The following is a 24,804-nucleotide window of genomic DNA, read 5'->3' as shown; positions in this document are numbered from 1 at the left end:
TGAGAAAGTTTCTGAGAGGAGGGAGGTGAAACGGATTAGATGGGAAGTGTGACTGGCACATTGGGCAAAGAGCCACAGCAGATGCATATTTGTTGGGGAGGAGGGGCTAGAACGGTTGTCAGAGACAACTGTTCCGGAAGGTTCACGGCCATGATTAGGCTAAAAAAATTTGTGCGCCTCAGATCACTCCTTGTAATTCGATTTTCAGGCCGTGTGGAACCCACAAAATGTTGTTCTAGTGTTACTAACTATTGTTCTATTGTTACACCTTGTACAGATGATGTTACACCGTGTGCAAATGATGTTACACCTTCCGGAACGGTTGCTCTGACAACCATTCCAGCCTCGGATCCGTTGGTTGGAAATGGGGCAGGAACGGTTGTTAGAGATGGGACAACCGTTCCTGGCAGTTGACGGTCATGATTTGGCCAAAAAAATTTGTGCGGCTCAGATCATATCTTGTAACTCGATTTTCACGTCGTGTGTGGGACCCACAAAAATTTGTTCTAAAATTACATCGTGTCCAAAGAAAATTACACCGTGTGCAATCAAAGTTACGCACAATGAAAAATGCACACAACCGACAGAAACGATTGTACCTGCAACCGTTTGTGCCCCTTGTCCATGTTTGTTTTTTCATGCTTTTTATATAGGCATGCTAAGCCCTTTTTGTTGACAACAAAAGAAGAGCCTTTCTATTAATCTGTTTTGGATTCCAACGCACAAAAGAATATTCCTCAAAACAAAAATTTCTCACACAAAACCACGTGCAATGCACACGGAGGACGACCATGTTTTGACACCCTCTTTCCAATTTATATACATTCTTTAAACTAGGATTTTGACCTATGCATTCATATGTGAATTCAAAACAATAATATATATTTATATATTGCAGTACAAGATAAAGTATATGAAAAAGGCTAAAAAAATGTATACTAAAAGTTATAATATAGATTAAAATTTATACTCATATATCAAAATTTATAATATAAAAATCATAAAGTTATTTTTCATATTAATTTTGAATTGGCCACACACAAGAAAATTTTTGAATTGAACGATTTCAAATTTTCAAAGGAGAAATTTTGTGGTTGAATGTATATTCAGCCTCCAAATTGAGCAGTTAACATTTGAGGTAAACGAAAAAATTTCAATAGCTTGTAATTTGGTTTTACACTTTTGAAATGTACTTATAATTGTACTTTCAAAATAAAATTAAAAAGATAAAATTTGAAGCAAAAGAAAACCATAACCTCCAATTTGTCTTAACATTTTTACAATATATTTAAGTTTACCTCCCATAATATGAAAATCATATAAAATTGAAAATTAAACACAATGATTGCAAGTATTGGCATCTGAAAATGCAAACAAAAAATTGATAATATCTTAGAATACCCCTAATTACTATATATATATATGGCATAGCAGTTACATATTTATATATGAAGAAAAGAATAATAATACATAAAATATTATTGATTATTTTATGTATTATTATTCTTTTCTTCATATATAAATATGTAACTGCTATGCCATATATATATATATATATATATATATAAATTAAGTAGATACAATTTAGGGTCAAATGTTCTATATCTTTCCATGTCGAAACACTAGTAGTACTTTATTTTTTGTTTAGTGATTTCATAATTTAGGTTTCATGAATGATACCATTCTTGATTTTTTAAATCTTTGACCAATGAATATTATTTCCTTTTTGTTTTCTATATAATTTGCCTTTTAGTTTAATTTACTAAGTTGAAGGGTAAAATATTGTTATTTACTTTTTAATTTTTAATAGGTTTGGTGATGTTTACTCTTTATTTACCCTCACATTAATATATAGGATTTTAAATTCAAAAGGCATGAAAGGATATGTAATAATGAAAAAATTCAAAATCCTATATAAAAAAGAATGAGGAGTTGGAAGCATTTTGACATAACCATTCTAAAAACTCCTTCCCAAATTTATATAGATACAGATAATATACTATTGATGTTCAATGTATTTAAAATGCCAAATCCCTTTTCTCTATTAAAGTATTGGCAACAGTCAATTTGGAATAGGTACAAATATTTTGTTATTAGAGGTAATTAATGAAAAAAATCTTTTATTGGGTCAATGTAGAATGGGGAGAGAATATAAAAAAAATTAAGAGGATGATTTATATAGAGAAAGAAATTTTCTAAAATCTAAGGAAAACAATGCAACTAAAGGAGAGTATGTTATAAAATTCAGGGGTGCATATATGGTGATAAATCTTGAAAAGTTTCAAGGCCGTTATATAATTGTTATCAAATTTGAAGGGTGCAATTGTCCACCCTTCACTCCTATATAGCTCCACCACCAGCAACAAAACAACTATGTAACCACGCCCACTACAACTAGGGCAAGCTTTATGAGGTTGGAAGATGGCTTAAAAAAATTTTGGATGTGTGGTGTGCTAAAAAAAAAGTTAAATATGATGTAACAACTTTAAAACGATCATTTTACCTTGAAATGGAATATAATGAAACTTGTGAGGCTCTGATCTTGCGTGACTGATGGTGATTGTCCATGCCTTCACAGCCACAAAATTTTCTTCTCTTTTTTGCCCTTTTAGCTCATTTCAAGGCAAAAATATCTTCAATTGATTTTGTTGTAGTTTATGTAATGCATCTACACTGACTGACTTGGCATTGACCTTTTCGGCTTCTTTATTGCATTTTGATTGAAGATTATTGTATATATTTTTTGTATTAATTACTTAAAACTTGTTTGATGTGATATATATATATATATATATATATATATATATATATATATATATATATATATATATGATAAGAAAACAATTACGTTATGTGTGTAGTGAATTACAGCAATATTTATTGGGTAAAATACACTAAACTCTCTTGTGATTTGGGTTATTATTATAAAACCTCTTCATTGTTTGAAAACCCCCAAAGAATCCCCTTGTGGTTTGGATTAATTTGGATAATGAACGGAAATCGTCCAATTTGACAAAATTCAATTCCGTCATTGCCCAAATTAGTCCAAACAACGAGGTGGTTCTTTGCAGGTTTTCAAACAATGAGGAGGGTTTATGATAATAATCCAAACCACCCCATTTTGTCAAATTGGACGATTTCCGTTCATTATCCAAATTAGTCCAAACAACGAGGGGGGTTCTTTGGGGCTTTTCAAATAATGAGGAGGGTTTATAATAATAATCCAAACCACAATGGGATTTAGTGCATTTTACCCATATTTTTTCTACATGCTGCATGTTCAAACTGATCAGTGCTCCTTTTTTTTTCTTAACTGTTTTATTAGTGATTTCTGTCCCTGATTTTGTTTCTCTTTCATTTTTTTGTGGAAAATTTGACGGTTTTTAAGTCTCTGCTTAGTTGTTGGCTTGGGAGTTTCTTGAGTCATTGAAAACTGTACATTATCATTTTGAATATCTTATTCTTAGCAAGATATACAAGAATGCGTGGCATTAACCGTTAAGTAAGCAATTGAATGTTGATGAAATTGTTCGAATGCAGGCTTTTGAGCTAACTGAGATATGTGCTTAGGGAATTTCTACCATTTATCCACACAAGATTCCATAAACTTCATGCCATCTTATGCCTGTCTTGGTTATTCATGCTTAATTATAGTTTGAATAAACTTTTGTCTAAATGAATATTTGTTGCAACGACAATTAGACTAATTAAATATTGTTGCCTATGTTATTTTGTTGTTTTTGTCTTGATTTGAATAATATTGATCATGAACTATTTTGGACTTTTTTTGGTGTTATCACTAGAAGGTTATCTTAAAATAAAAGAAAGCAAGCCTGATAGTTTTCAACAATGTTTTGAACTTTTGTTATGAGCTTCATTATCATTAGAATAATGATTCTGGAAGCTTGAGAGCATATTTTACTTAACAAAAAATTTCTTTTGTGTTAGCTTCACAAATTTATATATATATATATATATTCAGTCTTATATTTAATTACCAAATTTCTTTTGGATTCCTACCAATTTAATGTCAAGACTAAAAATAGTTTACTTCTCTCTTTTTTGTTTCTTTTTTCATGATAAATATTATTTGCCTCCTAAAGGCTAATAAGTAATAAGAGAGTATTGGTGCCAAAATCTCTTTAAAAAAAATAAAAAAAAAAGCGCTTCAAAGTCAATTCAAAAGACTCAAAACTAACTTGCCAGCTAAAGGATAAAGCTTGGGTACTAACCAGTCATAGTATGATACTTTATTCATCAATTTACATTCTCTTGGCAGATTGGGACATTCACCAATTTACATTCTCTTGGCTGATGAAGATTAGTTTGCTCTATGATTTTTTTTTTTTTTTTTTTGTCAATTGCTCTATGATTGTTGGCTTACAAATGATTGTTATTTTATAATATTTTAATATTTTAGTGCTTTGGACTATTTCTTGTTAATCCACTTTGTTTCCTTTTTATATGCTTATGCTTTACGTTCTCGAAATTTTGTGTTTCATTAGTAATTTTCACTTAAAAAGTTAATTCATAACTACTAGTGTAAAAAAATTATTATATTGTCACTATATAAAATATTAATCCAAAATTAAATGTTCCAAAACGAGTTCAAGACACGATACTGACACATTACCAAACAAACAGGTTAGATAAGAACATGACATAAAATTTAAATGTGTAATTTATGAGTTTATATAGATTTTGATATGAACAAAAAAATAACACAGCACAAAAGTGACACAACACGACATGTTTATCACCCTACAGCCATTAATCCAACAAAGTAATAATTCATTGGATTGCTATAATGTAATCTCAAATTGCTAAAATAGATGCATCATTAACCTTATCAAATCGTATTCTCACTAAAATAAAATCAATTTAAAAATAAAAAAAAAACAGACCATAAAAAAAATTACCACGCTCCTAACTAAAATGTATTATACATTAATAATAATCACGAAAAAAAAAAAGAAACAAAAAAGCGACAATATCAGGGCCCTCCACAGGCAAAGGGTGACCTCACAAAACTTTCAGAGAAGATGACGCACGAGACTAACAGTACGAACACTGATTCCTGAATTTTGGGTTCCTGCTTTTAGTTCATGACGCTGAGGTTGCACATAAACTGTTTGTACAAGTTCAAAAAGAAACGAAACTAGAATACAGCAAAAAGAACACATTCAGTAACGCAAGATAATTCATCGTAGATGAACAGTACGAACAGTTTACCCAAGGTAATGGATTATACTTTTTAAGTCGTACAATTTTGGTAGCGAGTTACCGAACATTCCAAGGCAAACAGAAGTTGTCAATACCTTAATAGGCTTTGAAGCTCATTCAAGTTGGAGACAGTAGAATTGAGTAATTGTTAACATTGCTTTTGAACTTTCGCGGATACAGCAGAAAACTGCACTTGGAACACCCATTTGTCTAATCATGGCGAGCAGTTTTAACAGAGCCTACACAATTTCCCAATCCATGTCGACACTATGATCTTCAGCATCAGGACATCTGTTCTCCAGCTGGCGATCAAACTGCATCTCAGCACGAGTGTCCCTGAGCTGATTAGGTTGAGTCCCATCAAATTCATCAGGCAAATCATCCAGCATACTGGTAATGTCACTGTAGCCTTTCATGACACTAGAAAAATCATGGTAACAGTCATGCTTATCTTCCATTAGATAATTGGAAACAGAAGGTTCAACATTGATTTCCCTGATACGGCCAACATCTAGTTCCATGCTAATATGGCCATGCTCTCGAGCTATTGCTTTGTGCTTGACAGTCCAATCAGGGCGACTCCATAAATATAATGGTGGTGTCTCCGCGTTCCACTGCTCCATTTGCTGAGCAAGCACATCCACTGACCCAGGCAGATAAAAGGACTGATAAAAAATTATTTGAGTAAGTGATTTACTTCATCCTCAAATTAGATCACTATCTGGGGGTTGGCAGGCAGTGAAGGGGAGAGTGAGAAGATGCTAATTGCTAATTTTCTTACCTTCCCAGAAAGTAATTCGTCATCTTCCCAAATCAAATCATATGGCAACTTTCCCCTGTCAAGTCTGTAGTTGCCAGAAGGAAAATAATAACAATAATAATGAGCAGGTAAATCATACTTTCTGGAATTTCTGAAGTACGAAGTTTATCTTATAGCTTCTTTAAGTAATTTTACCTTTTAGTTTCTTTAGGAACAATGAGAATCATGAGCTTTGGACTGAATGTCAGAGCTTTAGAAATGAACATATTAGCCAGAGATGCATGAACGCCAAAAGGAGGATTCAGCCCCATGATCTGTTCACGATGAATAGTGAGGATCTTCAAATATAACACTACAACATAGACAAAGTCACAGAAAGCCACCTATTTCACAACTTACAAGATTTGATCCAGCAGGAAATTCATCTTGACAAATACTCATCCAATCCCTTTTCTCAAAACTGAAAGCATTCTGAAGAACAGTAGCAACGCATTAAAAGGAGAAAACTAAACATTAAAAATCATTGCTCATGAGTGGCAATAAACACAATCTTTATCAGATCAAAAGATGTGGGATGAAAACCAAAACATTAGCAATGACCTTGAACATGATCATGAACTGATATAGCCTAAACAGTTTTAGGTTTATTACTTTCGGCTATGGCCTTATATATACTTAAAAATGATCCACGCATGGAACGTAAAACAATTGGGCCAGGACATGCTTCTTCACTTTAAGTTGCTACTACCTTAGAAAGACTGTAGGAGAGATGCGAATATCATGAATTTCCAGTAATATACTTTTTTTTAATGTCTGCCTAAGAAGCAAATTGACTATGCATGTCCCCAGTAGTTTCTTGTTAGGTTTGCAGTAAACTTAGGGAAAAAGGAAGCGTTGTTATATGAAGATGCATGCATTACCTCTTTTCCCCAAATATTAAAGCTCTAGCTGCACTGAAGGAGAAAATTAATGATACTCAGGTTAACCAAGTTAAGTCTTTGCGGTGAAACAAGCCTTGTGTCCCATCCACATTTTCTAAAGTTATGGAAGATGATTTCTTTTCAATGCCTAAACCTAAGCAAAAGAAACTTTCCCTTTCAGCACTTCCTTTTTCCTATCTCAATATTACAAGATACAATATAAAAAAAAAAAGAAAGAAAGATAAGTATCATCCCATAGGAGAACAATAAATTATAACAGCACATAAAATAAGAAGATCCCTCACTAGAAAAACAAAGCAAAAGCTAATCCTGGCTACTGATTCTTCTTCAATTAAAGATTTTATCCTCAGCATGGATTCTAATGCCCGTCTTTGAACAAAAAAATGGAGATGTATATGTCAGATCTAACCTAATGTACAAGACACATGAAGCAACAATCCAAACTGTCGAAGATATTATCTCCCATGATTATCTCCCATGATTATGAGAGATATTATCTCCCATGATTATGGGATTTTATTGCTTATGATCAATCAAGTTTGAATAGATTAACTAAAATAAAAGATAGGATATGAGTTGATTACGTAATCCCTAAAATCATGGTTCTATTACCTTAAGTTGTGGCAGAACTGTGATAGGGTTGTCCTATAAATGCCTACCTTGTAAGCATATTCGGTGTGTGGGAAAATAAAGAAAAGCAGAATTTTGTTTATTTCCTTTTCTTTTTTAAAGTTTACACAAACTTACCATGGAATTAAAAGCAGCTCGCACAGTAATATTGGTATTTTGCCCGACAACCTTGTTCTATTCAATACCTTCCAGAAAATATTTATATTGCTTTCCAAGCAGCACGAAGAAGAAAGAGCAAACCCAGCAATGACATTGGTTGATAGGAGACATGCCTCACTAGCACTGACCTTTATAAAATAAACAAAGCATTCTTATTCAAAACCCACCATCTTAAGCAATTGACACGTTTATTGAAAGAAGTGTTAATCTTCTGTGATTGTTCAACCCATGGAAAGGATACCTTTTGAATCCCTCTGAACCTACTCTACACCAAAGAGCAATGAACTGCATCTCTAATGCATTGAATCTTGGACGATTGTAACAGATCTGACAGATTGTCAGATCAACATTGTGACTCCTATTTGTATCACATATAACTACCCATCACGCACATATTCAGAAGTGATTACCTGAGTTTAGAGCATAAACTGATCACAAGCATCCTTCACCAAGAATCATGAATCATAATACAGGGGTTTGTCAGTCGAGAAAACTCTAAGTTTGACAATGGCAAGAACAAGGACTAGAGTAAAAAGAACCAAGGGATTTTAACTGCTAAGACAAATAAACCTTAAATTGTCCTGGAACAAAAATTGAAAAAGAAACTTTCAATAAGATGCATCTTTCTGTTTCTCCCAAAGACACAAGTCATTCACCTTTTTCCCTAAACCTTCTTTCAGAAATTCAATGCTCAACTTTTAATATATCAACTAGTTTCACCCGATCTGTTGGAAGTCATACCTGAAAGTATTCTTCAAATATTTCAAGCCAATCAACAACAGCTCGACCATGGCTTTTTGCTAAGAACATGTATGCCTACCCTAACTTTCTTTGCAAAATCTACTTGCTCAAATATATCTCTAAGCAGCACTTACTGCAGTAATAGATTATCCTGTATGGATATGCAAAGATCCCCCATTACTGAACATTGCTTGGTCTGAAATAATTTGATCTTTTAAAATCCTAAACAAATGCTGGACCAAGCTAGTAGAAGCTAAAGCTAAAAATCATTAATCTAACTTGGAAAGGCAATTTTGAACCTGTATGTACTTTGAACTTGGGCCACCAAGATCACTACTACCTTTAGATGGCCCAGTTCTCTTGGCCAAAGAGAAGTTGCAAGCTTTTGTGTTCATTTCTGTTTCATGTCATAACTAGTTTTATTTTCTTTTAAACGAGGTTCAGAAGAATATCTATTACACCTTCTATGATTTCCTACTTTGTGAACCATACTCAGTAGTTATTATACTTACCCAGAGGCTATTTTCCTTTAGATCTCTTAGAAAATGTTCGGAAAATGTTCGGCAGAAGATTTTGAACTGTTTTATTTTGCAAACCATGATAAACAGGGTTAGAATACGTGGCAGGTTGACATCAATGAAGCATTAAATGCACAATAAGCTATTCTCATAATGATTAAGCTAAATAAAGATACTTATGGTAAAGAGTTTACTTATTAACTCAATTCAAAAGCAAATGTTAAAATCAAATTAACATAGATAAAGATTTGTTTGGTTTTTGACACAGAACAACACAAGGAATAAAACTAGATGCAGTCACGAACATAATTCAAAGGTCCTTAGTCTTCAACTAAGGCAAGCTGTCATTATGCGAAGCAAAATCGAGAATTTGCATCTAGATTGTGTGAGCAAAAAGTGCCTCAAGCTACATTTCTCAGAAAGCAATGCCAAGAACATATGATGAAAACTGCACCTTGGGTTGTATAATATCATAGTTTTTGAAGGAGCACTTCCTGCCCAATTTGTCCAGAGCTTCTTTCATTAAACAACTGAAGTCATTTGAGCCACAACAGAAGTCGACTATCTGCTCAACGGCGTTAATTTAATCAGATATGAAATCAAAAGAACATTAACAACCATAATACTACAGATGCCAGGGATACAAAAGACTCCCCCAGCAGTTTAATAATTTAACAAGGCAATCTCTCCAATTGCAGATTGTCAAGGCAATCTCAATGAAGATTAAACCAATCATTTCAAAGAAAACCATGACAGCCAAAATAAGTTCTTCCTGTTGTACATACCATCTAACTCACTATACTATTTAACTCAAGAAAGTACACGTTTCATAAAACCAGAAAGCACATAGTTGAAAACTTCCATTTTCATCCTGAATTCTTCCATCAGTCAGACAAATCTACACTACAGCTGCACTTTCTTGCTCCTAACCCATAATATTCAGGAAGTAAACTTGGTCATATTACTTCATGTATTGTGCGGATATGTAGCGAATTTCAGTAAATGGTCAGAAATTTAAAACTTGAAGAGTGCCAAGCACATCGAAACAACACGAGGATTAGGAATGTGCAGCCTTGTAAAATGGTGATATTTTAGATGTGAAGGCAGATGTATTATAATGAAAAGCTTCTGCACATTTATATTATACAGATGCATAAATCTTCTACATATCAACGGACAAAAATAATCAAAGACCTCATTTTCAGTTGCCACAATCGCAGCCCATGATGTCAAAGAGTATGATGCCAAGCTAAAATGGTGAAATGATATCCAGCGTGGCAAAAGTTCAATAGTTTCTTAAACATTTTATGGTAGATGACTTTGGCATGTTTCCACAGAAAATGGATATCTACAGATTTATGCTTCATACATCACCCAGATAAACAACATTTAAGAAGACCATGCAAATGCACATTTTGCTTCTTGTTTCCAATGCAATCATTCCATAGTGCAAATGGCTAAAAGCAATAAAACTTAGCATGTTCTATATAGTAATGGTGCCTAGGATATAGGTTATGTTTAATAAAACCAGAGGATTAAGTCTACACCAAAGACAAAATTGCTGAAACAGAGAACTTTGGCCATGCGGAACAACATAATCATTTCTGAACTACCTAATTCTTTCATGTAAAGGAGTAAAATCATTTCTGCACTACCTACAGTCCGCCCACTATATACGCAAAATCAAAGTAGATGATAAATATGAAATCAGTTTGATCTTACTGTATCACCATCTTCAACGTACCACCGGAGCCTGTCAACTACCTAGAAAAGAAATTGAGCATTTTATCAGCAGGTATTTATGTTCAAACAAAAGCAAAGAGCACATATAGCTAACTATTCCATAAAAACAGAAAATTGATAAGTTGATGGGAGCAAGAATGGTTCATTATACTGCTAATTGTAAGAAAATATTAAAATGCAAAAACAAACGAAGATGCAAAAAATGTGGAGTACTTTCATGTATGCACAAACACATAAACAATCATACTGCGGCTTTTGTTTTCCTTTTCCAGAAAGATGAATTATACACGTAGGTCTCTAGTTAAGATCTCAAATAATAGAAGGTCCAAAAAGCTTGGCTGCTGTAAATGAAACATCTGGAAAAAGTATTATTTATTCTGAACCTTAAGAATCAACAGTATGAAATCCAATAAAGTCAGCAATTAGAACGCAACATCCAAGTCAAAACATGATAGGATAGAAGCACATCATGCTGTGCTTGCTGTCCCAAAATCTCGATGAAGGAAACCCTTTCCACTACACAAATACCCAATAAGTAAGAGAAGATTAATAAAACAGCAACGTAAGATGACCATCCAAAAGTCCAAGTTATTTGTTCTCTCTATAGGAAATGATATTTTTGGCATTATAACATCCAGAGGTGCAAAACTTGGCCAACATGAGTTCTTCCTCTCACCCTTCTTCAAAGTTGCTGTTTCCAACAAGTATCCCATAAAAGTACCCTTGCTGTATCATATCAAACTGAGTTCTTAAAGTAAAATGATAAGTTGCTTTGAAATATGCAGTAATTTTCGTTATGAGATTAGCAAAAAATTCTTTAACTATTTGCAGGTTGATCTCAAGAACAGCGATGTGAATGAAGAAAGCTACCCAATGACACCATTGGAAAATTGTGCCAAAATGAAAACACTGAGCTTAGGCATTGAAAGTCCAGAGTTCCAAGAGTGGTACTGGCATAATCCTTTCACAAAGAGTTAAATTCATTTTCACCTTAGATTCAGACAAAATGACAAGATAAATGGTCAAGTTTAGACAAACTACTAACAGGCCTTTTGGAATGACATAGCCAAAGCAGTTAAAGGCCTAAAATTTTAAGTCCACATTAGTCATGTACGAATGATGACAATAACAACATGCTTAAATAAATCTCCCTGAAATGCCCATACAGTCCTTTAAAGGACATTATTGCTCTTCACATAACATTTAAGTATCCCAAGTACCTTTTCCTTCCACCAATATTTCAAATCCCACATCTAAATAGATCCACCATAATTATTAAAGCCATCACTTTGACAACACGTACCAGTACCTACAATCATCACTCCAAGGCAAACTGCCTAACAGTACAAACGTACAACACAAAAGACAAGGACAATAAAGTTCTCTGCCTGTATATAATATTAATTATTCATACATGGTCTGCGTCCATTGCTGTTCATCTCTTTTCTATTTCTTTTGTTTCTTGTTTCCTTTTTTTCACATTCTGGGGATGTGGTGTATGTATAATGTATCTTTTGAATGTGCATCATGTGTTCTGTGCACTAGCTTTCATGGCTGTGTATATCAAGGAGAACAAGGAGTAGAAGGGAAGAAAAATCGGAGGTGGGGAGTTGGAGAGAGATATATGGCACATCCTGGGGTAGGGAAAGGAAACAAGATTGAGGAAGGGAAAGATGAATGAAGCTGCGCAATGTGTGGCACATGAGGAAGCTTGGTGGGGAAGGGGATAGACTTTTTCTCCTACAATTTTTTGGCTTTTCATCTCATAATTACTTCCTTTTCTTAATCAATTGAGAATATGATTACTTTCCAACAAGTTTTGACAATTTCATGTCAAATGAGATTAAACAGTACAGCCATGAGAATTCTATTCTAACTATTTTCTAAGAGATAAATTTGATTTACCTAAACTTCAGGGTCTAACTTATAATATGACCAAACCTCATCAGTGTGTAATTGGTCTTTCAAAATATTCTAAGTTAAGAAGAGAACTACAATAATAAAGCCCAAACATTTTTCTCCAACAACATTGAGGCCTTTTTAATTTCTAAATTCGGCTAGTAAACTTATACTTTCTTCTCATTTTTATAGTTTTCGGCTAGTTTTCTCATTTTATAGTTTTCTTCTCATTTTCATAGTTTTCATAAGTGTGAAGTTTCTGATTACAAGTACAGAATATGAACGAGTACATGCAATAATCAGAGCAATAATCAGACAAATAAAACAATCTTCTCTCACACATCACAATTCTAAGACATGCATCTGATTAACTTTTCTATGTCCTATCCACTTGTCATTCAGGAAAGAAGTTCAAAAGCTCAAGTCAGAGTTAGAAAGGCGTCCTAATTGTCATTGCATTTCAAGAGTGAGCAACAAGGATGTCCTAATACAAAGGAACAAAATTTATCTTGCCTCCTTCAGCTTATCCACTTTGGTGAAGTGACAACCAAATGAAGTGTAGCGCTTAGAATGGAGAAAAGGAGCTAGAGAAACCTTCAGCTTCTGCTGCATAATTTGAACAAAACATGCATTTAGCGTTTTTACCTCTTAGTCAAATAACTGTGAAACTATGCAAGAAATTACAAATCATGAAGGAATATTGAAGAGTTTCTCATAATCTTATAGGAGTATAGCATCACTCAAACATGTCACTCAACCTGAATGGTATGTAGTTGAGTATACCAATATTTGAAAATTACAATGTGACTTCTACAACTGGAAAATTATGACTGGCATGTGAAATTATTTACCATCTCAATCTCATATATTTACCCATAAAACATGAACAAAAGCATATAAGTTCCAACATAAGCACTCAAACATTCTCAACCCTTTGCTCTATGATTTTCACTTAATTGTTTTCAGCAATAAAAAAGTGCCGTCTTCAGCTCAACTTTCTGTTACTGTTTGTTTACTTTGCAGGCAACAATCGACGGCTTGATTAATCCAGTATTATCCCTTTTCTGATGGAATCTCTCACAAGGGATGACTAGTCCCACTAGAACGTGTTATCCCACATGTGTAGGATAAAATTACAACATCCAGGGGCACAAGGAAATTTTTTGAAGGACGGCAATATCTTATCAATTATGTAGAGCAAACAAAAAAGCAGAATCACAGCCTTAAAATGGATTAAGAGCCTAGGAGTCCTTCTGAGATGACTCATTTGTCAGTGTAGTCTGTAAACTCAAGCAACCTAATTGTGCAGAATTGAAGCTGCAGTCATTGGCTAACGGACTCTTTGCATATTGTGTTCCATCAATGGCTTATGAACTGCCTGAATAAAAGCTTTGACACTGTTAATGTTCCCAATGGTTCACCTGATAATGTTCCAAATCAACTTGTCAGCACGTGAACAAATGTTTGAGAATAGGTCAAGAGGGACAAACATGATGTAGTTTTCCTGACCAAAACTACTTGCAATTATGTTGGTAAATCATAATGTTTCAATAAAGCACTTACAATTCCCAAAAACCAATGGATACTAAGTATGAATCTAAATATCAACAAATTGCTCTGATGTTAATAATGGCCAAATGAAGCAGAAAGAAATTTCCCCCTTCAAACTCTGCATACAGCAAATTGGAAGATGCTAAAGTTGCAGATGATGATCATAATGGTTTGTCAAGAACTATAGCCTTGTTCCTAGAGTAAAATGTTTAGTTCCTATTTCCATACAAAAAAGGCATTAGCACAAAGGAAAGTCAAATTTATAAGTCTTTCAGTTGTGAACAGTGGCATGGCCACAAGGTCTTTCCACTGGGTGCTAAACTAATATGTTGTTGTAGTACAATATTTTAATGTACTAGTAGTTTTCTCTCTTCTCGCCTTCCTTCTCCCCACCCCTCTTCTTGGAAAGGACAAATCTTAAGTTAAGAAATAAAGGATCCCAAGCTGTCAAGCCCAAATAAGAATACTATATTGTGTGGCAAACTTAAGATACCTTCTGTACCAAAGTAAATGTAGTGCAGGTAGGTAAAGTATTGAGAAGGAGAGGATCTTAAATACATTTAAGATAACTTGAAAAGGACATATATGCTTTGTTACTACAGAAATTGATTTAGCAATTCCAGCAACTATTTTGAAAGGTTAGAGGTCAATTACTCATTCGATTTGAAGACAAGTCAAATCAGCTAGCTGTCCTGCCCTGTTATTCACCACAAGAATCACTCAAAAGAGTGGTTAAATCTCATGTTGAAAAGCTCAAGATCAAGTTTGACCAAGGGAGAATGATGCAGAGTGCTGAAACCTCACTAGAGTGTCTATGGGGGCTAAATTATTTAACTATAAAGCCTGAGAATACATCAGGCCATTCATCCAATTTGACTACTAGAAACTTAGTTCAAGTAAGGGTCTACGTATATGTCTAGGATCTTAGAGTTTAATTAATTCATAGGTAAGTCATTCCAATTTGTGGCCAATCTAATGTCAACCTGCCTATAACAGGATATGATGAGCTTGTTATACGGTGATTTTACCAAAAGAATATTCAGCTCACAGAGCTTTGACGTCAAACATGATCCCAAGGAATCATTCCTTATTTTTTTAGACACCCTCCAGTTTATTTTGTCATTTTCAATCCATTATCTTCTGAAACACTTCTACAGTTTTTGCTTAGAATGAAGCTAGTAAAAACATCAAGGTAAGCCATTATAATGAACTTGTTATATTCAGTGATGTATAAAGTTTCTTAAGGAAATGGGTCCGCTGATAAAAAATTGCTTCCCTGGTACATATTTAGACTTTAAATTTTCAAGTACATACCCTCCATTTGACTAACTGATGAAGAATTTCCGGTTCACAGACTGCTTTTGCTTCCTCTATGGTGCCCACATCTTCTAGTTTCTTCAATGCAGTGCGAACAGCCTGAGAAGGATTATCAGTTGAGGAAACAAGGCCTTCAATCCAGTTTCTTATTAAACTATTGTTGTCAGCAATAGATGTAAGCTAAGACAGTACCTTTACAGCGCGCTCTACCTTTCCCATGGTCATGCTCTTGTCATCCATGGATTTTGAGTATACATCTATGCTTTTGTTTTTTTTCTGCTTTAAAAATTCTTCTTCATTAAATGATGCAGTGGACCTTTTCATTAATGCAAGTACTCTGCAAAGTGGCAAGTTGTACTTAAACTAATAAATTTCATAAAGAGGTATAATGCAATAGAATACTCTTTTGATGCTGAAAGAAAGGAAAGGCATTAAGATTGCAGCTTCTATAATAGGCAAAAAGAAGACCAAGACAATTACCTCTTTTCTGCTTCTGCATTTCCTGACGGCTCAATCCTTTGTGCCTTGTTTGTAGCAGATGTCGCTGTTTGCGTGCTGTCAATATTGCCACTCGATACATTCTTAAACTTCAACTGATCATCTTTTACATGTGACTTACCTTTATCCGCTATGGATTGCCTGTATTTGTCCCTGACGGGCATCCAATTATCCCTGGAAGAGTTTGGAGAGGATCCAACTTTTCCTACCAGGACTAGTTTGCGAACTCCTTGCTCAACATTTTCAACAAATTTACCAACTTTAAAGTTACTATGAATTCCCTTTAATCGATAATTCATTTTTGCTACAGGTTTTTCTTCAAGAAACCCAAGAACCTTACTTCTCCTTCCAGACACAACCTGCACTGGAGCAGGTAGCGACCCTAAAGTATGCTGCGGCTTCTTTGTATCAACATCAGGAAAGACTAGATGGTTTCTTTTTGGAGTTCCAATTTCAGGAATTATATTATGGTCCCTAGACAAAGAAGTGCTTGGCAGTTTACAAGGGAATCACTAAATGAGCAAAAACTCGAGCAGTACGTTCAAAGAAACTTACATGCAATAAATCAAGACACGATTGTGCAAAAGATTTTCCCAAGCCCGTTGATAAATCCTTCTTTCTTTGTCGCTTTCAAACATTATAGTCCTGACACGAATATTTCCATAAAGAAAAAGTTACCATTATCTGAAACTTAAGTCTTCTGGGCAAATTCACAAACAGCATGAATGGAAACCTCAAATAGGAAAATTAAATTTGGAAACCTGGGCAAGCATTTACGGTGGTATGCCTTTGGGCAACGTCTGCAAATTGCAAACTGCAATTCATAGACCTTTTTATCTTCAACTTGCTTACATTCAAAACATTTATGTACAGGGCAGGTAAATGAATCTCCTTCAGCAATTTTACTGCAAAGTTCTTCTGCTTTTGTAACATCAGATGGGTGAAGGAGCTTTGAAACACACTTCGGATGATAAAAGTGCCCGCAAGTTGCAGAAACACAAGGGAAGACCTTGAAAAGATGAGATAAATTCGTTAAAGGCTTCAAGCTAAATGCTCCAGCAAGTCAAAGGAAGATAAAAAAATAGAAGAATTTATAAACATATTCACAATCCAACAGAATAAGGACCGAAACTAAATGCAGGTCAACCACAGAATTCATTCTGGAAAGAGAATATTCAAGAGCTACAAATCTGTTCACCTTTCAATTTCCATTACCATAGAAATTGTAAACTTCACACTAAAATCTGAGCTGTGTATTCTTCTGAATCATGATGCTGGACTTTCCAGCCACACAAGAATTGAGGGCTTCCCTCTATCTAGTGCAAATTACTATTATTACATAACAATGCTTCGTGTTTGGTGATTGTTATACATCCCTTGCAAATGTAAACGCCAAGCACTCATCATGTCGTGAGTAAACGCCAAACTGAAGATGAGAACTTAAGGAGATGAGAGGATCATCGATGTGCAGCCTAGTCCCCTGATGTTTCAATTTCATCAATCTATCTCCACAATGTTTCAAAAATTTTTCTTTTTAATACAACCTATCAATCTAATTTTTAGTCTTACATGTATTTGTCCTCAAGAGAATACAACCTTACCAAATTCCCTTCCCCTCCAAGCCCGTACCCTTGCAGCCTATTACAATCCCCTCAACACTCGCCTCCCAAATCCAGTAGCCATCTCCTTCAGGCCAACTACAAGCTCCAGTCATGACAAACCAATCCTCTTTTTACCCGCTGCCACCCCCCACCTCTTCTAAATGCACAGTAACAACCCCCAAACACCCCGCAGATCCATCCACATCCCCCTTATCCAGGCAGACTCCTTCCTCCCAGCACCATTCAACAGCCAGACTGCTGTCCCCACTCCCCCCAAGGCAGCCTCTTTCCTCCTAGAACCATTCAACAGTCAGATGTCTCCACTCCCCACTTTCTTTGCAGTATCTTCTGTCCTTTCTATTTAACTCTCCTAGCCTACTTCTAACCACTTCTTACAGCAGCAATACCCTTGTTTCCATTCCTCATAATCCCTGCGTTGTATCTTCCAGTGATACCCACTTTCATGCCACCCCATCTTTACCATAGGGTGTGCGGATTTTTGTTTGCCTGTATTAGGTGATCCAGAGAGACATAGGATAGAAAATGCTGAAAAATTAGAAAATTTAGTGGGTAAATAGATGCAATTGACTCATTGACTCTATATCAGAGTCAAATATACCCTGGAGAAGGGCGCTACTAGTGTAATAAGACAACTGTTGCTTTTACAAAACGAGCTAGTCTAATTAAGGAAGTTGAAATTAACTACCATAAGATACCACCAAAAGTTACTGAACATGTAGCAGCAGGTTGTTTGCATTTATGCAGTTAGAATAATTCATGACAGATTGCTTATTCATCCAAGCAAAAGCATCATTTTAGGCCCCAATTAGAATATCCAAACAAATTTGAATGCATTATCAAGTGCTCTCCAACAATGTCGTAGTCATATTGGAGGCATGTACTTATTCTCCAATAATGCCAGATTACTTACAGACATGTACGCTATCTTTACAACTCGATGGACGTAGGCCACAACTATAATATTCCAACAAATTTGAATGCATTATCAAGAAGCCCTCCAGTGATGCTGTAATCATATGTAATCTAGTAATCATATGTAAGATTCTCACCTCTGCCCCAGAAGATCTGTTGGAAGAACCCAATGAGCCACAAGCAAAGCATTGATGCTGCTGATACTGGCAATTCTTGCAAAGGAAAATCTGAATTGCCTGTTGGAAAAAAGGAATTCACAACACAAAAATTCTGAGTTAGCTAGTTCCAAACAAGTGCCAGGGAACTACTTACAACAGCACAAAAATGAGGCTATGAGCTTAAAAGTGCTCCTACTTCTAATTGTTTGTGACTATAGCCAAGAGATTCACAAAATGAATGAGCTCCAGATTCTTTGGTAGGATGAAAGGATCTTATGCATCTTCCTTCACAACTGCAATGTGTGTAACGCAAAATGACATGATAAAAAGTCAGAAACAGCTCTGGTAAAAGCATACAAGCTAAAAGGGAAGAATAACAACATTAAATTAACCCTGGTATGATGTCAGGCATGTGAAGAGAAAACATGTGGATTACATAGTGAATGAAAACATAAAGGTTTTACCCAATTATTTATAGTGTACACTGTCCGCCAACAGTGAGTACAATATTAGAAGGAAGAAAGAGACATGCTTAATCATAATAAATCCAATGGCAGGTTAGCATGTTGATCAAGGAAAAGGAAAAGGGTGATTGGGTAGGATCATGGTGAAATCCATTTAACAAAGTTGCAGGACTAGTAAACTGCTAAATTGTGTATCCAACGCATTTCTACAAGAATCACCTTTGTTCTTTCCCCTTCCATTACCGGCAGAAAAGAACCAGAATATGAATCATTTTGATTATCAATCTCCTAATAGGATTAAATGACAGAGACTAGGAAAATCTTGCATACCACAAAATTTGACCACCATCATCACAGTATGCACAGACATAATCAAAAAGTTGCTTCCTGTCTTCATCACCATCATCATCCTCAACATCAATATCATCATCACAATCATCAATAACAAACTTGAGATTCTTTAAAGCTTGAGTGTCCTGCAACGTAAAACAAGTAAGTTCAAGGTGTAGAGAAATCTAATGAGCACCAAATGAGGGAAAAGGAGGATATAGGTAGCACAGACCTCCTTGGCAGCTTCTCTCTTATCATGCATCTTGGAAATAAAAGTTGCCATATACTGTCAGAAAAATTGTAATTGTTAGCAGCAAAAAAGCAGACAATTTTGGGAAACACTTAGAATACCTTTGCACATTTGTTGAGTATCAATAATCTGACAGTACTTAATCACAACCATCACAATACACAATTGGATATAGAATTTGATGAGTCAGGAATTACAGTTTATAGCTCAAAATGGAGGGGGGAAAAGATGGCAAACATCAAGATGAGGGTTACATGTTAACTTGTGCAATTCAGGAACAAAGTATCACTATCCTAAAATGGTTCTCTGTGGCAATATCTTCGGGTTTCTGGTGTATCCTAGGAAAGAATTTTACGTCATTGATATCCAGAACAACCATTGCATGTTCTGATGTCCCATTACAGCAATAGGATGTCACTGCATAGGAATGCTGATTATGAGAGGCCATCTGAAGCGTCACTCAGAGAACCAGGAATATGCCAGCAAAGTAGATTGGGCAGATGTATTTTTGGTACAGCGATGGTTTTCCAGCTAATGTAGTTTACTACTACCTCCATTTCAAAATGGACAGTCTACTTCATTAATCTACTGTAAGTACATAGAACGGTAGTAAGATGTGTTACCAAGAAACGCTTTCTTGGTTAAGGATCAAGATAACAGATATCGCACTTTCTGAATACATATAATGCTGAAGGGAAGGATTTGGTGTGATGTTGACTTTAATTTAATCTTTGCAAAAGACATTATTGTCCATATGCCTAATGCTATTGTGACTCAATCACTACTAAAAACTCCAAAAAATTGACATCATTATGGAAAACTCAAGTCTAAGAAACGAAAGTAAAACATGCATTGGATACTGAGGGAAGGAACAACATGGCAGAAAGCGAGTCAACAGGTGATTACAATACTTATAACTGCTGATAATTTTCCAGCAATTCACCTTGGCTACAATGTATTCCTTTCAATATTTTTTTTTTTTTGAAATACTTTCCTTAAAGGTGCAACTTCTTACCAATAGAAAGGGCTTATAGAAAGGAAACAAAAAGTATAGTGGCAAGGCTTATTTGTCTACCAACTAGATAGTCAAGTACAATTTGACTATTTAGGTGTTTTAGTAACTGGTGCTATTTAGGAAGCACTGTGACTTTTGGTCCAAAGTTACATATAAAAGCAGTTGATCAACAAAGTGATAATAGTGGTCAATTCTAGAAGTGTAATTTACCTATTACTCATGCAAGTAAACTGGTTATGCAAAAAACACAGCAGCAAATCTATTACAATCTGATAAATGACAATGAGAGTCAGGTTCTGAAATTGAATAGATAGCATTGTTAATCTTGGTTGAAGTCAGAAAAGATGAGTAAAAACCAGTTGATGCATAAGACGGATCAATAAACTGGTGTATTCAGAGTAATGATAATATAACTAACCTCAGATCTTGCAAGATCTTCATCCCTCAATGCAGCTTCAGTGATCAATGGCATGTGACCCAATAGATCATTCTCAGATGGCAGAATCTCAAATGTACTACAATACATGATTTAGTGAGCAAAAGAAACAAACAACACTAACCAACAAGATTAGAAAGGAAATGTAAAATTACGCATGCCTGAAGGTTTTCAGTATCTGATTCCACAGGGCATCTTGAGATCCACTTGGATTTTTTTTAACAAAGTGGAGAAAGTGAATTGTAATCAGTATTGTTTTGATCGTCTCTTCATAACTCTTTCTTGGTTGATAAAGTTTTACCCACAGTTTATCCTTAGAAAGCACATATACTTCAGGCATGACATAAGAAATATCAAATTTCCATGCAATGACTTTCTTATATATTTGCTGAAGACCATCATCAGAAGTCCCACATACATAAATCTGCGTACAGAGCTCCTCTGTTATCTCTCCATCATTCCACTGAAGCGGCAGCGTGGAAAAGGAAACCAGTTCCCCAATGTGATCAACAAAGTAGTATTCCGTTACGGAATCTGGTACAATCTCACCGTCTTCATCAGATGAGGCCATGACCTGTATGCACCAAAAGAATATCTAAATGTTCTTCCATCAATATTTACCACAAAACTATGGTCAGATAAAAATGTCATAACAATCTACATGTTGGCATATCTGGGTATATAGGCTTGTAGACATGCACATATGCACCAAAACAGAGCAATCAGGCCAACAACCAGTCAATTGTATCCTAGTACGACAACTAACTATAAAATTCGTGCAACCAGTAATGCAAGTATCATAAAATTTCAACTTGGAAAACAACATAAAACCAAGGAAATCTGTGCAGTTAGACAAAGCATCTTCACCATAGTTGTCAAAAAGAGGCATATGAGTACCTGAAATCAGTAAAAAGTGGAAAAAATCAAAGATCATAAATCCTGAAAAGCTAAGCATTTTTCCTGGCTGCTACAATAAAGATGAAAAATCTGTTCAACAAACAAACAAGACAATTACGCAAGTGGCAGATTAGCATTTCACCATCTAATGGAATTTGCACTAATGTTTGAAGACTCCTGACTTTTGAACACAAAAACCATCAAATACAAATTTTCTATAGTATGACTCGTGACAACAACTTGTTCAGTTTAATGCCAAACTTGCAACCTCAATCATTTGATTTCCATTCAACTATTAGCCTAAACCAAAAAAATGTTTAAAAAAAAAGTACTACATCTCAACACAATTCTTCAACTCTTCTCTCATAATGTCCACACGCTGGCAGCTAAGTAACATTGGCCCTATACACCTCTAACTCAGCTGCTTTCTTTCAATAACTAGCTCTTTAAATTAAAAGAATATTTGCCAACACAATATCTGATAAATCTGCACAACTTTTCTTGTCGCGTCCTGGTTTCGGGGAAATTTCAGCTAAGTAACACTAACCATTTAGTCTTAAGTTTTATGAAGTGACACTAACCATTTAGTCTTAAGTTTTATGAGGAGTCACCATATAATAAACACAGTAAAATTCAAACTATGATAGCAAAGAAGGCAAAAATTTACAAACCCTAGCCCTGCAGTCTGCAGAAAAGCAAAAGACAGCCAAACCAAAAAGAAAAAGAAAAAGAAAAAGGAACAGAATACTGGAAAGAAAAGAATCCTAGATCATTTAAGTGATAAACAAGAACCACATTCTCAAAAAATTCCAAATTGCTTCTAACTTTGCTTGATTTAGTGGGGAAAGTAGCTAAGAAGACTTATACAAGAAAGCGTGATTCAGCGGGAGAGAAGAATTGAGCAAAGAAAAGAACAAAATAAGCAGAGCCCAGACGACGAAACTATGGGTAAGAGAGAAAATGGGGGTTACCACTAGCTCGGAATGAAGATGGAAGGGACGATCCCTCAAGCTTTTTGTCTGTTTCTGTCACGCTTTGTCAGAGGAAAGGACAATGCGACTGTTGTGAGAGAGAGAGAGAGAAATGAGTTGAGAAACGAAGCGGTGAAATCATTTTTGGGTGCAATGGACGGTAGGAGATTGGGCCAGCCGTCCATTGCACTGGGCGGTTGGCCCTGCAGCTGCAGGTCCCCAATCCTTACATAAACCCAAGGATAATTTCGGAAATCTCTCCTGAGATTTTAAATAATTTCCTGGCCTTCTTTGGAACTTGGACCTGGAATTTTGGACCCGGAATTTTTTGGAAGTTCGTCTAAAACTTTATTATGGATCACTGTAAAAATTATAGAAAAACTTACTGTATAAGTTTTTTAAAAACTTTACTATAGCAAAAAAAATACATAAGCTTTTTTTATTGTAGCATTTTTAAAAAATTTTGTTGTAGCAAAAAAAATATATAAACTTTTTTTTAATAACTTCCATATTTTTTTTTTACTGTAGCAAAAAATTTTGCTCCATATTACTCTAACAAAATTATTTTGACTTTTTCCAACTAGTTGATACATTTAGGTAAACATGTAGATTTTCTTATATTTCACAGAAATATGGAATCTCAAAAAAGTATGCAATTAATCTGTTATGCCACAATAATTTGGAGACCAGCTAAAAATCTATTACATTCATACAAGTGGCAAGGAATCTGGTAAACAAGTATATGACCAGAAGATTTGTTTTGGTACATAACCAAATATTCATAGAAATATTTAAAAAGAGTCATATTATACAAAAAACTAGTTTGAGCTACGTGGAAATCAAGTAATCAGCGTGCAAATTAGACGTGGCAACCATATACTACTCGTTTCGGTGAAAGTACATGTGATCAGCCATTGCATTTCGTAATTTTTTCTAATCATGGAGTGCTTCTAGAGTGACGTGGAATTATGGCATTTGAGCTCCCTCGGTACCTCCGTCAGCCATATTAGTTTCATCCGTCAAATAGACGTCATATGACTGCATCTCCCTAATGAAATTATGCAGTACACAGCACGACACTCATGTTCTCTCTTTAAACTTCACCTAAACTCAAGTCCTTAATGCAAAAAAAAAAGCAAAAAACTAGCCAACATGTAATGAAACAAGAAACCAAATTGCATAAAGATATCCATGTATGTTATAACACAATGGACCGTAGAAGACATGGACAAAATGGTCCCCTTTCTAAACTATGCATGGTATAATTTCAGCACACTGATCAGGTAGTAAAAGAAAGGAAACGAATAGCAAATGAAATATTTGCCAGACACCCGAGAAACATATTAATTACAGCCTCAAACCACAGGAGTCTTCTATTAACTTATCATTGGACCAGAAAGTAATGCATAGGGAATTCAAGGAAAGAATGAATTTACTGTCATGTAAAATGCACCACCGAAATAGTTTGATTGACTTTTTCCTCGACCTCCATTCTCCTAAATTTTGAAAGTTAGGAATATGTATAAACAGAAGCAAAATGGTTGTACAAGAGAAGAAAATTATGTAGTCATATGTTCATCTCAACAAGCCAAAATGAGCACAGAGCATGATATTTGTGGATAGGAACATGCAAATATACATATACATTCAGTGATACGTTCCTCGATCAACTTGTTTCGAGACACGTAGCACGTTTGTCCAAGGATCATTGCGTGGGCCAATGGGACTCGGACTGGGTCATTGCGGACTTGGACTGGGTCATTGCGTGG

General features: G+C 35.1%; 1 protein-coding gene across 8 annotated transcripts; it reads right to left on the bottom strand.

Moving 5' to 3' along the window:
- Positions 1-5,187: 5,187 nt before the first annotated feature.
- On the bottom strand, positions 5,188-23,193 carry LOC113690844 (protein ENHANCED DOWNY MILDEW 2). Of its 8 annotated transcripts, XR_011815022.1 has the most exons (21): positions 23,036-23,191; positions 22,035-22,064; positions 21,329-21,741; positions 21,150-21,246; positions 19,699-19,752; positions 19,467-19,612; positions 18,869-18,965; positions 18,652-18,750; positions 16,742-16,989; positions 16,536-16,625; positions 15,963-16,454; positions 15,675-15,819; positions 15,480-15,581; positions 13,128-13,220; positions 10,695-10,736; positions 9,427-9,537; positions 7,672-7,841; positions 6,383-6,454; positions 6,179-6,297; positions 6,005-6,068; positions 5,188-5,888 (listed from the first exon to the last, which is right to left on the bottom strand). XR_011815022.1 is itself a non-coding variant. In XM_072050637.1 (20 exons), exons 2-20 carry the CDS (start codon positions 22,035-22,037, stop codon positions 5,463-5,465), a joined length of 2,913 nt encoding a protein of 970 aa, XP_071906738.1. In that variant the 5' UTR covers positions 22,038-22,064; positions 23,036-23,162; the 3' UTR covers positions 5,188-5,462. The 8 variants fall into 8 exon arrangements, 7 of the variants coding, with proteins under 7 accessions (XP_071906738.1, XP_027064722.2, XP_027064723.2 ...); XM_072050637.1 differs by lacking the exon at positions 7,672-7,841 and having other exon boundaries at positions 23,036-23,162; XM_027208921.2 differs by lacking the exon at positions 7,672-7,841 and having other exon boundaries at positions 13,128-13,217; positions 23,036-23,162.
- Positions 23,194-24,804: the final 1,611 nt, after the last annotated feature.

The sequence above is a fragment of the Coffea arabica genome, chromosome 5c (assembly GCF_036785885.1).
Source record: "Coffea arabica cultivar ET-39 chromosome 5c, Coffea Arabica ET-39 HiFi, whole genome shotgun sequence".
In the NCBI taxonomy this organism is placed as follows: Eukaryota; Viridiplantae; Streptophyta; class Magnoliopsida; order Gentianales; family Rubiaceae; genus Coffea; species Coffea arabica.
Note: the sequence above shows the minus strand (reverse complement) of the source record. Positions and strands in the feature narration are given on the sequence as shown.